Source organism: Magnolia sinica, chromosome 2 (assembly GCF_029962835.1).
Source record: "Magnolia sinica isolate HGM2019 chromosome 2, MsV1, whole genome shotgun sequence".
Classification (NCBI taxonomy): domain Eukaryota; kingdom Viridiplantae; phylum Streptophyta; class Magnoliopsida; order Magnoliales; family Magnoliaceae; genus Magnolia; species Magnolia sinica.
Window position 1 is genome coordinate 17604615 of NC_080574.1, and position 13954 is coordinate 17618568.

A 13954-nucleotide genomic window follows, 5' to 3' on the forward strand; every position below is an offset into this window, starting at 1 on the left:
CTGTTATTTCCTATTACTTCATTCACCTGTTTTGGAGTTGAAAGAGGACCATCATTGATTTATGTTTAGTTTCAGGTGCAACTTCATTAGAGTATGATAACAAGGCAAGGTGGGTTTTTGAGGAGTATGGGAACAAGGATGTGCAGAAAGTGTAATTGCAATGTTTGACGGAGTTTTTTTTCTTCTCTTTTTGGTTTTGGAACATTTTTGTGTGTGTGTGAAACTGAGCAGAATATTGAAAACTAACCGGTGTGGAGAACATTTTGCATTACATTATTGTCCAGAAAGGTGAAATTTAATTTCTATGCTCCTCGGATATCCTGCAGGGCTGAACACTCATGATCTAGCCTGCAAAAGCTTTCGCCTTTAATAATGAAATACATTTAATCTGCAAATTAGTTAAGCAATTTCCTTAATGAAACCAATCAGTCTCCTAAAATTCAGTGATACTCCTTAGTAGGGCATTAATCACTACAAAAACATTATCAGTCCTTGAAAGCACCACCTACAACCAGGCTTTGGCTCTGTTCTGGAGCTGTTTTGTTGTGTCCATAATTCAAAGTCCTTGGCAATTCCCTTTCATTCACTGCTGCACTTCCAACAGCAAGATAGCTCTTCCAGTACACGCTTCAATCGCCCCTGCATCCATACACACACGAATGTTCAAGTTAGTGGTTTGCTATGAGGCCCACCATCATACGATCACTTCTAAATTAACTCTGCATGGATTGTGCGGATTTCCTTAATGTGTAGGCCATATGCGGCATTACCTAGATCACTATTTGGTGGGGGCATAGAGGTACAGCTAGAAAGAGATTGAAAAAACCTGAATTTTGAGATCGCGAGGGAAATGGCATCGTACATGACATGAATAGGAACATCTTTCTGATTCCGCCTTGTTGGAACTTCTCTCCCCTCGCGGGAGTCTGCCTTCTTCCATCTTCTCTTCTGATGTGATTTGTTCATATCTCCAAGGTCTTCTCAGAGGACGGAAGAGTCTGCGAATCCGCACTCTGAGATTCGAGCAAGATTTCTGACTCTGCTACATTTCAGACATTCATCAATTCATCAACCCAAAATACAATTACCCCCCCCCCCCCCCTTGATCTTAAGATTACCTTGCCTTTGAGGTTCCGTTTATCTCTGGGCCTTTGGTTTTGTTGCGAATTTGCCACCGAGCGTAGGTGTTGAGAATAAGCTAGAAGCTGTGCCTTGCGATCATAACCTGGCGTCGATGTCGGAGGTTTCCATTGGAGGCTGTTCTTGGTCCCACGGCGACGGTTGGGTTTCTGCCGTTGGATTGTGGTCGATTCAACATAGACGGTGATGATGACGTTGTTGTAGGGCTTCTGTTTGCTTCTGTTCTTTTTCTTCTTCTGGTTATGCATTGGCGTTTTGTTTTTGTTGTTAAGACAATATTCAACTTTGTAAAACGGACTGAATGCAATAATAGGAATCTGTTTTAGTTGAATTGGTTCCGGTTGTAACTAACTCAGTCTGTTGCGGTTGCTCCATGTAACTCTCTCTCTCTCTCTCTCTCTCTCTCTCTTCTTTTCCTGAAAAAGATGCCATTTGGCTTCGGAAAAGTCTCAGGAGTATTGGACGAGCACAAAATGATCGGCTTAATTTTTGGGCTCACACCCTTAAAATGATATGGAGAAATGGATGAACAGCGTGGATAAAACCCATACAGTACGGTGGGCCCCACAGAGCCCCTCCTGACACGGGCAGTACGCAATCCTCCGATTGTGCAAAAAGTTTCCAGCTAGGTGGGTCCCACTGTGATGTTTGTGAGAAATCCACTGGGTCCATCCGTTTTTCCAGCTCACGCCAGGACATGCACTAAAAAAAATAGGCAGATCGAAAAGACGAAGTCGGCCAGACGACAAGAAACAGTGGGAAACGTCAACTGTTGAAACATTTGTGGGGGCAGCAGAAGTCATAAATATTTTTGTGTTTTCAGTTTATCCCCGTAGGAATGAGCTACTGAACGATTTGGTTGGCATTTTAACAGCAGCAGTGTGGAGTGTGGACCCCGGGAAGGTTTCAACAGTAGGCATTTCTCGGAACCGGATTTGCTGGTGTGGGTACGTGTCGTGTGAAGACGAGCGCTGACGCTTCTCGAGCTCTGAGTTGTACCAACGGTTCAAAGGAGATCAAAGTTACATGGCCCCCACAATGATGTATTTATCAAATCTACACCGTTCATCCATTTGGCGAGATCATTATAGATCTTGATCCCAAAAATGATTAATTTATAAGGATCAAGTGGACCACACCACAAATAGCAGCGGGGAGAATGATTTTCACTATTAAAACATTCGTAGGGCCCACCATAGTGTTTATTTTTCATCCAATCTGTTCATAAGGTCACAAAGACCAGGATGAAGAAGAGGAAAAACAAATATCATATTAATCTAAAGCTTCTATAACCCTCAAAAGGGTTTCAATGGTAGACGTTCAATCCCCCACTGCTTTTCCCAGTGTGGTCCACTTGATCTTTATATACATCTTATTTTTCGGTGAAGCCTTGCGACGAGCTCGTCTAATGGATGAACGGTTTGGATACAAAACATACCTTATGATGGGACCCACAGAACTTGCTGACGTCAATACATCAGCTAAATAGCTGATGTGTGGTACACCAGCCAATCGGCTTCCGCATTTCTCTCTCTTCTCTCTTACCTTTTCCTATCCTGTCGCCCACTTGAGTTTTGGATCCGCTTCATTTTTGGGTTCATATCCTAAGATGAGCTGACAAAATGGATGAACCGGGTGGATTTCTCTCACAAACATCATGGTGGCCCCGCCTGGCTTCCTGCAGTTGAGGTTGCCAATTCCATACGTGTGCTGGAGCCATACACATCCACAGAGCGCATGTGTCACAATTTGACACGTACTTGAGATTTGAGCTTTCCATCAGGTTGGATACAGTATTTAGATCTTCTGTCATAAAAAAGAGGCAAATGAACAACTCACGTGGGCCACAACATATGAAAACATGAATGGCTGGACAAATTTTAATCATCAAATTATTTCGTAAGTTGTGGCCCACCTGAAGATTGAAATTGTCTGATTTCTTAGGCAAAACATCTAAGCAGTATTTCCAACCTCATCAAAGCTCATTTCTCACACGTGACACGCATGATTCATATTTGCTCATGTGCCTGCATGTGGATGTACATGGTACACGCATGTGAAATTAGCAAACCTCCGTACATCCAAAGTAAAGTGCATGATGGTGGGCCACTCATACCATCACATCCCGTTGTGATGATGATGATGTTGGTGGTGGTAATGCGTCTTACGTGTGTTGTTATTTGTAGATGTGGGGCCATGGCTCAGTGATCCAAATCGATAATATGGTGGGCCCCAGTTGGATGGCTCATGCAACGAAGATATCCCACATAGGCTTGCAATTGGTAGCTAGCGGAAATGGCTGAGAAAGAGAATACAACAACGGTCCATATTCAACTAAAAGGGTCAAAGTTTGAGTGTCTAGGATCTTCTAGCCTGGGATACTTTTTTGGTTCCTGAGCCATCTGTTGCCAGGCCATCATATGAACGGTTCGGATCACTGAAAAATGGGCTAACTTGTCCAAACTTAAAACCGTGAATGAGAAAAACTAGAGTCACAAAGTATGTAAAAGGACGTTGATACGCTGGAAGAGTGTGATGGATGATACGCAGGCACATAGACATTGCACACGTGGCATATTTGTAACTGAAAATAAACTGTCCAGATAACGTCCCGCCTTTAGATGGTCTAGAAAACAACAATTTTATCGAGGTGAGGCCTTAACTAGCAGATAGATTAGCTGATATCTAATGAACATACGTGGTAAAAAAAACAACGACCATAACAGAAAAAAATGTTTTCATAATCTTATATTATATATAAGAGTCAGTGCTTTTATATTAATAACTGAATCCGTATCATTGAAGTAAGATAATGATTTTTACTAGTATTAGCTATATAGTATCAACAAGTAACAATTTTTCATCGGTCCACATTGGACCCAGAAAATGAATGTAAACAGCATTCCAGCCTGAATTTTAGGCCACAGGACATACACACCTGGGATCAAACTTGTGAACGGTCTGGATCTCACAAACAAGAGAAACATTAGCTGCTATTATGACAAGAGTATTGGGGTAACTAACTCGCTAGTAGCAAAATAATGCTACTACTACTACTAATAGACAGACATGTGGTAAGAGTAAAACTTGATCGGGTAAAATGTCGAGATGCGATTCGGCTGTAGTGTAACCCTGAATCCAGTAACCGTGGATTCCACAGTAGTGGGAACGGAAACGCCCACATTTGAAACCATCCTGGGCCCACCTCGATGTTCATATGCCATCCAACTGGTTCGTAAGGTGGTGTTCCCACATGGATGAAGGGAGAACACAGTTATCAGTCTTGATTTTGTTTCCTCGAGAAGATTTCAAAGGTGTGGTGTGGCCCACTTAAGTCTCAGATTTCCTTCAAGACACATGTCCTAAAGCTGACGAAACAAATGGACGGACTGGATGAAATATAAAAATTTAGTTCACCCCATCCTAAAATAGCATGATGGAGCGAATATGGAGGAAGTGGATATAATACAAAATAAAGGTGGGCCCGGATAGCTTGTGGGAACAGGAGACGAGGGAATATTACAGCGGGCTGTCACATCGGGTCCGCCCGAACGGCCGAGCCCCACCGATGCGGATTGCGTACCGAGTAACTCTGTAGGCTAGAATACTGACAAACTCTTTGGGGCCCACCTTAATGTATGTGTCTTATCCACGCTGTACATCCGTTTTTACAGCTCATTTTAATAGGTGAGTAAAAAATTGAAGCATATCCACAACTCAAGTTTACCACACCACAGGAAATGGTGGAAATTGAACGGCTACCATTGAAAACTTCCTAGGGGCCACATAAGCTTTGGATTAAGATGGTATTTGTGTTTTCCCTTAATGGTAGGTGTACCAGAGCCGTATTTGACTCAAGATCGATTGAATGCTTGTAACCCTAGAGGTAGAATTAGCCATAGAAACAGACTTATGAAGATTGACCTAACTGTTCAACCACCAATGTTGTAACAATTAGGCGATTTAGAAGGAGAGGATTAACCCTTCAATGAGATCTTTTTACCTTGAGGTAAGAACTTTTCTTTCAACATTAATCGTGGTTTTCAGGTTTCTCAATAATGCAATAATGGATAATTTTTTTTTTATAAAAAGGCTGCATTGCCGATTTTATTGATTTAAAATTAAAATTAGTACAACCAATGATAATAAATTAAAATAACCAGAAAAATAAAAGATAAATACATATGATTGTCTATGTAAATAAACAATCAAGGTGAATGGCTAGCAGGATGTGACTGATGTGATCTTCCAGGTATGGACTCGGTTAATCGGGGATACGACGATAGAGGTTGTGGATATTTATACTATTCTTAGGTGGAGTGTAGTGATGGCGTTGGATAATAGTAGATTTAAGATATGTTAAACTTCAAACTTGTTGCGGAAAAGTGGAGAACCTTAGGTTAGCTGTAACGCCCTGAAAATCGGGGGTCTTGCATACGCTCGACTTCCGAGTTCCCGGGGTCACTTATAATCGGTTTTCATTAATATGCGATTATTCCAGGTTTAAAGGCGCAGCATGGAATCACTTGAAACATGAAGCATGATCACAACTAGTCTGCTGAAATGAAAATAGATCATTATATACATGTCCAAAAGGATATAAAAAGGGTCGCATTAGGCGTTGCCCAACAAAATCACAAAAGGAATATCATGTCCAAAAAAATAAGGCTGAGTCCACAACTCAGCGATCCAAATCCTGTCTACTAGGCCGACGGGGAACCGTCCATCAGCTAAAAGTAAGAGAACTCGTCCTTCTCCTTGAGGCTCGCATCGCCAGGGTCTACGAAATCTGTATCACCTGCATCTATGAACGGGTCTGGTTGGTGTTTTAAAACACCGTCCCAGAGTGGGAGTGAGTGATCAACTCAGTGGGTGCTATTAGCCATAAGTTGTAACAAGCATCAATTGCAATAAGAATTTAATGAAAAACAATCAATCATAAACATCTATCTAGTCTTGTTAATGCGCATGCATGCAGGATGATATGATGTATGCCCTCGCCACAACACTCCCTCGTGCGACACCATCTAACGATCGCCAATGCCAACACTCCCTCAGTGCGACCTCGACTGCCGAGTCGCCAACCTAGCTAATGCCATGCAATGATGATGTTAACCGGGTTCTTAGTTAAGTCCATTCATCCAGCAGATTTGGGAATCTGATACACCCCACGTATCAAATGCCTTGAACTAGTTGCGATGCCAAGACCCCCCAATGTGTGAGGCCGAGACCCCGCGATCTTTGACCCCGTCGGGTTTCCCCCATCCCCAACTTCAAGCACATGGGGGGTGCTGAATGTGGGGTCGCTCGCGGTCATTACGGGGAGGTTCGTCACCCCAACGTAGGCCGGCAACTCGGACATAGTGTCCCATTCCACCATGCCCGGCTCACGAGACTGTGGATCAATATTCCATCCGGTATCGATGGGCTACAACGGTGGTGGGGTGTTCCAGTTTCCATACATATGTGAGTAAACGAGGTTAACAAACTAGGTGGGTCAGCCAGTGGACTAAACCGCACGAGCCCAGGCAAGTATGTGGCAGAACGACATCGGGTACAAGCGACTCATGTAGCCTAACTACTGCCGCCCACACGTACTCGTCCAAACCCATGGGTTTAGCCTCAAGGTGGTCCTACCAGCGGAACCACCTTCGCTCTCTTCATGTTCCTGATCAACCCAAGGGTAGGAATAGTGACTAATAGCATGTCAACTACCAATGTAACATCAAGTATAATCATCACCATGTTCTCATGTTGCTCAACATACAATTCAAATTTCTCTAGCAAGCAAACTATTAATATCATGAATAAGGTGTATGTGTGTGGTGTGGGTTGGTGAGGAAGTTAAGCACTTCTTACACCTCAATGGATCAATTACACAAGAACAATTAATCAACACACTAAGAAGCAACACATATGAGAGAAAAGGAAATCAAACAAACATGAGCATGTAATCATCCATACACTAGATCATAAGAGGCGAGATTTAACATCAAGGAGAACTAGACATGTCATTCCATACAATCCAACAACATACCATTCCTAGGTTCCTCTAGATTCTTCCATACAACATACCAAGCAAACAAAATCATTAAACTCCAACTATAATTGGTGCTAGGCCACCTAAGGATAATAGTCCGCACCTATGGATCGTTGGAGACTTGGAAAACAACCTAGGAATGAGGGCTTTTAGGGTTGGACGGCCGGAATCCCTAAAGCAACCATTTGCATGTTAGAGTTTCAAGCAAATCCTTCTTCTACTCAAGGTTTTCAAGAAAAGGGATGAGGGCTTTTACTTAGATGATCAACGGAGCGAATGTGGGGTTGTAGTGGAGGGGTCTTCCTTGAAGAAGAGGTAGGGAGGTGCAAGATTGAACTCCCTTGGATCCCACCTTGCCTACGGTCCACCTTCACTCTCTTCTTCCTCTCTTCCTTCTCCTTTTTCTCTCCTCTCTCCCTTTGTTCCCTAGGGCAAATTTGTATGGGGGAGGGGGTGCCCCAAATAAGACTTTTATATAGTGCCAGATTTGATGACAATGGCCCCAAGTGTTGGGTTTTTACTATACTAGACCTATGAGAGGGTCTTTCTAGCCTCTAGGGCCCACTATGGGGTGTACAAGTCGATATACACCACAAAATAGTTAGCCTTAATGATGATCTACGTATGGATACGATCGGCCCGCCATTTGGATGCGTCGATCGACAGATATGATTAGAAATCTGTTCAACGGTCACCAATGGTCGATCGGGACCGCGGCTATACGGATATGAGCAGGGAAATATCCTTACTCCACGGGTAAAGTTTGGTCACAAACCGACAGTCCGAAATCCTCAACTTTGCATAAGAGTGGACAACTCAATTCACTTAAGTTCCAACTCTTTTCTTTAGGGTATTTGCGCTTCTCATGCACTCATCCTTCGGCTCAAGTTGAGCGGTTCTGGACAGTACCCCGGTCTGATTCCCGCGATGGACGTCAAGCCCAATGAGACGGACATTATTGTATAGTTTTGGAACTAGTGGTCTACCAACAAGCGGTGTAGAGCTTGTTTGGAGAATCGGGGCAGTTCTGGTGGCCCTCTGACCATGAAACTTATAGGATAGGTGCTCCATGGCCCGATGAAGGGCCATGCAAAATTTGAGACTGATCAGATATGGGGTTTGGTCACACGGGTCTGATTCGCGATCAACGGTCACCGTGCCACGATCGGGACCCAGATTTTGTGGGCAGGCGTAGAAAAATACATTAGACCTTCATCGTAAATTATGAAGAAATTTGACGGCTGAAGTGTCTTACATTTCAGTTTTATTTACATGTGCTAGATTTTAATTTTGGCATTGGTGGGGCGCATCTGGCAAGTGCCAGATTTTACTTCTGGGTGTCCACTGGGTCCGTGGCCCGCGATGGTCCCCAAGCCCAATGAGATCTATGCTCCCCTAAATTTTTATAATTTTCTGACCTTCCCGTGTCGCGGTATAGCCTGCACGGGCTGTCGCTAGGTGTTAACGGCCATCTGACTTAGAGGCCCGCACCAGGTTCTATCAAAGCTCGTCTGGTCTATTCAATTGGGTTAATCTTGGTCTAATTTATTTGTGATACCTCACTATGAGTGGCTTAAATGAACGGTCCTATGGTAAATTCTACGTGGACGCCCCAGGACACTGTTCTGGTTGGGTGGGATGTTACACTACACCTGATGTTCAAGTGATTGGGCGAATTCATTGACTTTCTACGGCTGATTAATCGGACTAGTGCGGTTCCTTACTAGTACACTCTTGTATAAACTAACATTGAGTGTTAATGGTCATTAAGTGATATTATAAATTAATTAATAGAAAAATTTTCAAGGATTTTTTGAAAATCTAAAACAGTGAAAATTCAGGATATTACATTAGCAGCGTGTCGAAAGAAGTGAAAAACTTAATGTTAAAATTAAGATAAAACAATGTTGTGCTGTGAGAGAGATTGTGTATGTTGGCTCGATTGGTGCCTTGAGCTCTTCATCAAGTTTGACTTTTATAAGCTTGAAGAAACAATGGCCTTGCATAGTCTTTGGCATCATGAAAGACTTAGACGGTCAGTCGTGTAAGCGTAGCCTATTACATTACGCGCATGTACATGAGAGATTCCGTAAGCCTCTAGCTATTTTGTTCAAGCAAGACTTTGTTAGAGTTTTCATGTAACTGGATTGTTTCATTTTGCAGAGTTTCTCTATAGTAAGACTCTTGTTTTGCGGAGAGATTGGTGTTGTTTGGATGTTTTCATTTTGTATACGAGAAAGGGGTCTCAATCGATTGACCGAACTGATCGATCAATAAAGTGAGCCTTAGATTATATAGATTGGTCTCTGAATAGTTTTGGACATATTTAATCGACACAATTCGAAAAATACTAAAAATACTGGTAAACTTTTTGACACTTTTGAGCATGTTTGAGCAATCGAACATGTGGCTGTCGATCAATCGAGGGTTGCTCGATTGATGTCGATTAATCGATTCTTGGATTGACGACACGTGCAGTTTTGCGTAATTGCACGATTTATTTTCTATTCTGAGTATAACATTATAAATATCGTTATAATACAGAATTATGGTATGATTAAGAGAGATAAAATATTTTAAAGAGGATTTTAAAAGGAGGCTAGGGTTTTCTGAAGAGTTTCGCATCAGTAAGTGATTATATCTATCATAATTCGTTATTTATAGTTAATTTTGATGTTGCTTTGTACTGTAATTTTTTTTCGCAGAAGGAGTTTTTCACGTATAATTTGTGTGTTCCTGTGTATGTTCTATTACATTTATCTTTCACGTATTTGATTCGAATTCAGGATTTGCTTATGCAGTCCCCCAATAATTGGATTCGTTCTTTTTATAAAGTTGTTTGTTTTGTAGAGAGTTGTTTTTTCTGAACTCTAGTCCTAATCTTCCCAACATAAACATGCATGGCCTCTTGGGTTTTCCTTTCATTGAGTTGTTTTACGTACTATTGCTTTGTATAGAGTTACTTTAAAAAAATTTAATTTTTAATACTCTAGTTATAATGTTCTCAACCTCTTCATTACATGTGGCATGACTGCATGTGGCTCTTTCTAAACCATCCGATCTGCCTATGATTAGCTAGTTGTAAACATATATACTAATAATAATAATAAAGGACTCTGATTAATACTTAAATACCTGCTACACTTGACACAAGAGACATCTAATAATAATTGAATGTTCAAAGATAAACAACAAGAGGTAGAAAATCACACAAGGAAAGTTACGAAGAGAAGATCCTGGGCATCTATGGAATAGGAGAAGATAAAGAACATCCAACTTACTGAGTTCGATTCTCCTCCTCATGCTTTAATGGGTGAGAAAAAACAAGTTCTCAATATCTTTAAGAATGACAAATGACTCTATGCGATCCAAATATACATTTTCATTTTAAAGCTCCTTGATTACTTTAAAACTCATCCTCATGCTTTACTAATGCACTTGGTTTGCTAGGCACTCCATCATCGTGAGAAAAAAAAAATAAAAACTAAATGCATAGTAATTTTGAAAAATTGAAAATCTGAATAACCTAAATCGCTAACCAGGTGTATATGGTGGATTTCCACTGGACATAAGGGATCTTTGGATAGTAAGTTTTATTGCAAAAAATATTGATTTTAAAATAAATTTTAATAAAATATAATATATATATATATATATAAAGTTTGAAAAACACATTTTTTGTGGGTTTTAGGAATAGTCCCACATTGGAAAAAGAAGAGAAGAAAAAGTGGTTTATATGAGAGTAGTACAGTATTATAATACTTACCCATATGGTCCAAAGGAGAATGTAACTTGCGTGTTCTAGTGTGTAGCATTGGAACACTCGCGCACGCGCGCTGCACTTGGTATCGGTCTTGGTCTCGGGCTCGATGCGAGGGCATGGGCATGTGAGGCAGTATAGCGCACTTTGTACTTCGCACATCCGCATCGTGTTTCTCTTCGCGACTCAAGCAATACCAATACAAATCAAAACATCTCCTCTCCTACAGACCAAAACATTAGCAATATAGTAAAGATTGATCAGAAGCATTACTTGAAGAATAGACTAACGGTGTGGTCTAGAACGGTTCAACTGAACCAGTGGCTGAAGAACTGACCAGTGTAGTGGTTTAAATCACAAATTCTATTATCTTCTCTTTTCTTTTTTGAGATTTTTCTTTTATTGTACTTTTGCCAGATAGTGTGTAAAAGAGTTTCATTAGTGGGCCTTCGTGTTTGCTGAATGCAGACCCATACTAGACTCGTTGTATCCTAGAAGTGGTTTGCCTGTAACCTATCAGCATACTTAATTCACTTGAGTATGGGCAAATAACGCTTTAAGGATAGTGTTTTCAGGCGTGCTTCAGCCTGTCCTTATTTCAGATTAATTTGCATTTTTCGGATTCCATATTTTACAGAAAAAATATTATTCTGTAAATTTTTTTCAACAATCTTAAAGCGTTATTTGTGATGGAAGCCACAGTGTTTCATCCATCAAGTTGATGAATCACGACTTGATACGTCTTGATCAGTTTGATGGAACCGATTTTACAAGATGGCAAGACAAGCTGAAATTTCTTCTGACGGCGCTGAAGATCTACTACATATTAGATCTAAATCTGCAAGCACTATCTGAAGCATCCGACAAAGACACACCTGAACAGGTGGCTACCAGCACCAAACGAGCTGAAGACGAACTCTTGTATCGAAAACACATACTGAACGCTCTCTGACTAACTGTACCATCTGTACCAACAGACGTCATCAACAAAGGAGATCTGGGCCACTCTGGAGTTCAAATACAAGTGCAGTAGAAGAAGGCGATATTGTAGTTATGATCACTGAGGTGAATACCGTCCAAGGCAAAGTTCCAGGTTGGTGATATGATACTGCCATCACAGTGTGACAAATTAGCCTTTAAAACCTATGAGGAATTGACCAATGGTCAAGAAGTCCAAATGGGTAATGAAGTCCGATCGAAGGTTATCGACAAAGAAATTATTAAACTGATATTCACCTCTGGGAAGAAAGTGATTCTGATTAATGTAGTGCACGTCCCAGACATGATGCGAAACTTAGTTTCTAGAGATCTTCTGGGTAAACCAGGCATAAGAGTGGTGTACGAGTCAGGTAAATTGATTCTGTCAGAGAATGAAAATTTTATCGGAAAGAGATATGCTTGTAACGGGATGGTTAAGTTTTTTCTTAATGAAAATAACACTTCTGCGTATATGGTTGAATCCGCTAGACTGTGGATGATAGACTCGCCTATATAGGGTATAGTACCTTGAAGTTTATGGCTAAGAATGGTTTAATCTCATACACAGATAATGAAACCGATAAATGTAAAGTGTGCATACGATCCAAAATGATAAAGAAAACTTTTCCAAGTGTTGAAAAATCGTCTCAAGTATTGGATCTTGTGCACAGTGATATCTGTGAGTTAAACGGTATTCTTACTCGTGGAGGTAAACGATATTTCATAACCTTGATACATGATTGCTCTAGATATGTGTATGTTTTTCTATTAAAGAACAAAGATGAAGCATTGAACATGTTTAAAATATATAAAACAGAAGTAGAGAATCAACTAAATAAGAAGATAAAAATTCTCTGTAACGATAGAGAAGGAGAATACTTCTCCAATCAATTCGATATTTTACAGAAAAAATATTATTCTACAAATTTTTCCAACAAGTTGTTGAAAGTTCCTATACATATCCTTACTCGAGGATCAAGCAAATTCCATTGCATTAAAAGGGACGGATGAGGAAGCACCAAGGACAAAAGCAGGTGGGAGTTAGTAAAATTTTCAAAAAAAACAAACTGATGACCACACAATCACCACCATCCATGACAAAAGCCAAGAGGTGACGGTTTCTTTGAATCCGACTGCTATCAACGGCGGTAACAAATTAAAAAGGTAAAGGTAGTCATGACGCATACACAGCAAAAAAATCAAAATGCAATGAAAGATACAATGGCACACGTGCATGGGATGGGACACCATATCAGTGAATAACTGAGATGTCTCATTTGGGTGGTTCACTGGGTTTGTCCCATTAGGTGGTCCCCTCATAGCCCACTGTATTGAACTGTCAAAAATGCGCAATACGCGTGTGGGTCCCACCTTTTCACCATCTGTAGGGGAAGCGGATTGGCTGGTGTACCACACGAGCTATATAGCTGATCTAGATACGTGTCGTGCCAAGACGGGATGCCGATTTTCTGCGCTGGAAACTAAGGTGGGGCCCACTGTGATGTTTGTGAAAAATCTTTTCCGTCTAATTGTTTTGTGATTTTATTTTAAGACATGTTACAAGAAATGAACTGTATCCAAAGCTCAGGTGAGCCAAAAACGTGATAATTAAACATCGTCCATGGTTGAAATAAAGTGGGCCCACGGGAGTTTCCTTCATGCTAATATTTTTGTTTCCAGTTCATCTCAATAGTAACGACGTTTTGTTTACAGGTCATCTCAATAGTAACGACGTTTTTAACGGTATGTATGGCATCTAAACATCACTGATGAACCTGGGAAGGTTTCAACGGTAGGAATTTCCCTAACCACATTTTCCTTTAGTACGGCTCCCTTGAACTTCGGATACGGTTCATTTTTTGCAACATGTCCTGAAATGAAATCAGGAAACGGATGAACGGGAGGATTTCTAACAAACATAACAGTGGCTTCCCAGCGCAGGAACTTACTGCTAAAGGCTTTCGCAGGAAATCCGCGTCACGCGCCTCGAGCTCCGTGTTTACGAACGGTTCAAATGAGATCAAAGTTACATGGCC

General features: G+C 41.0%; 1 protein-coding gene across 1 annotated transcript; it reads right to left on the minus strand.

Moving 5' to 3' along the window:
* Nucleotides 1-504: 504 nt before the first annotated feature.
* On the minus strand, nucleotides 505-1534 carry LOC131236477 (uncharacterized). The gene is made up of 3 exons (XM_058233686.1): nucleotides 1119-1534; nucleotides 863-1039; nucleotides 505-639 (listed from the first exon to the last, which is right to left on the minus strand). The coding sequence occupies exons 1-3, from the start codon at nucleotides 1386-1388 to the stop codon at nucleotides 580-582; spliced, it is 507 nt and encodes a 168-aa protein (XP_058089669.1). The 5' UTR covers nucleotides 1389-1534; the 3' UTR covers nucleotides 505-579.
* Between the last annotated feature and the right edge of the window lie 12420 nt (nucleotides 1535-13954).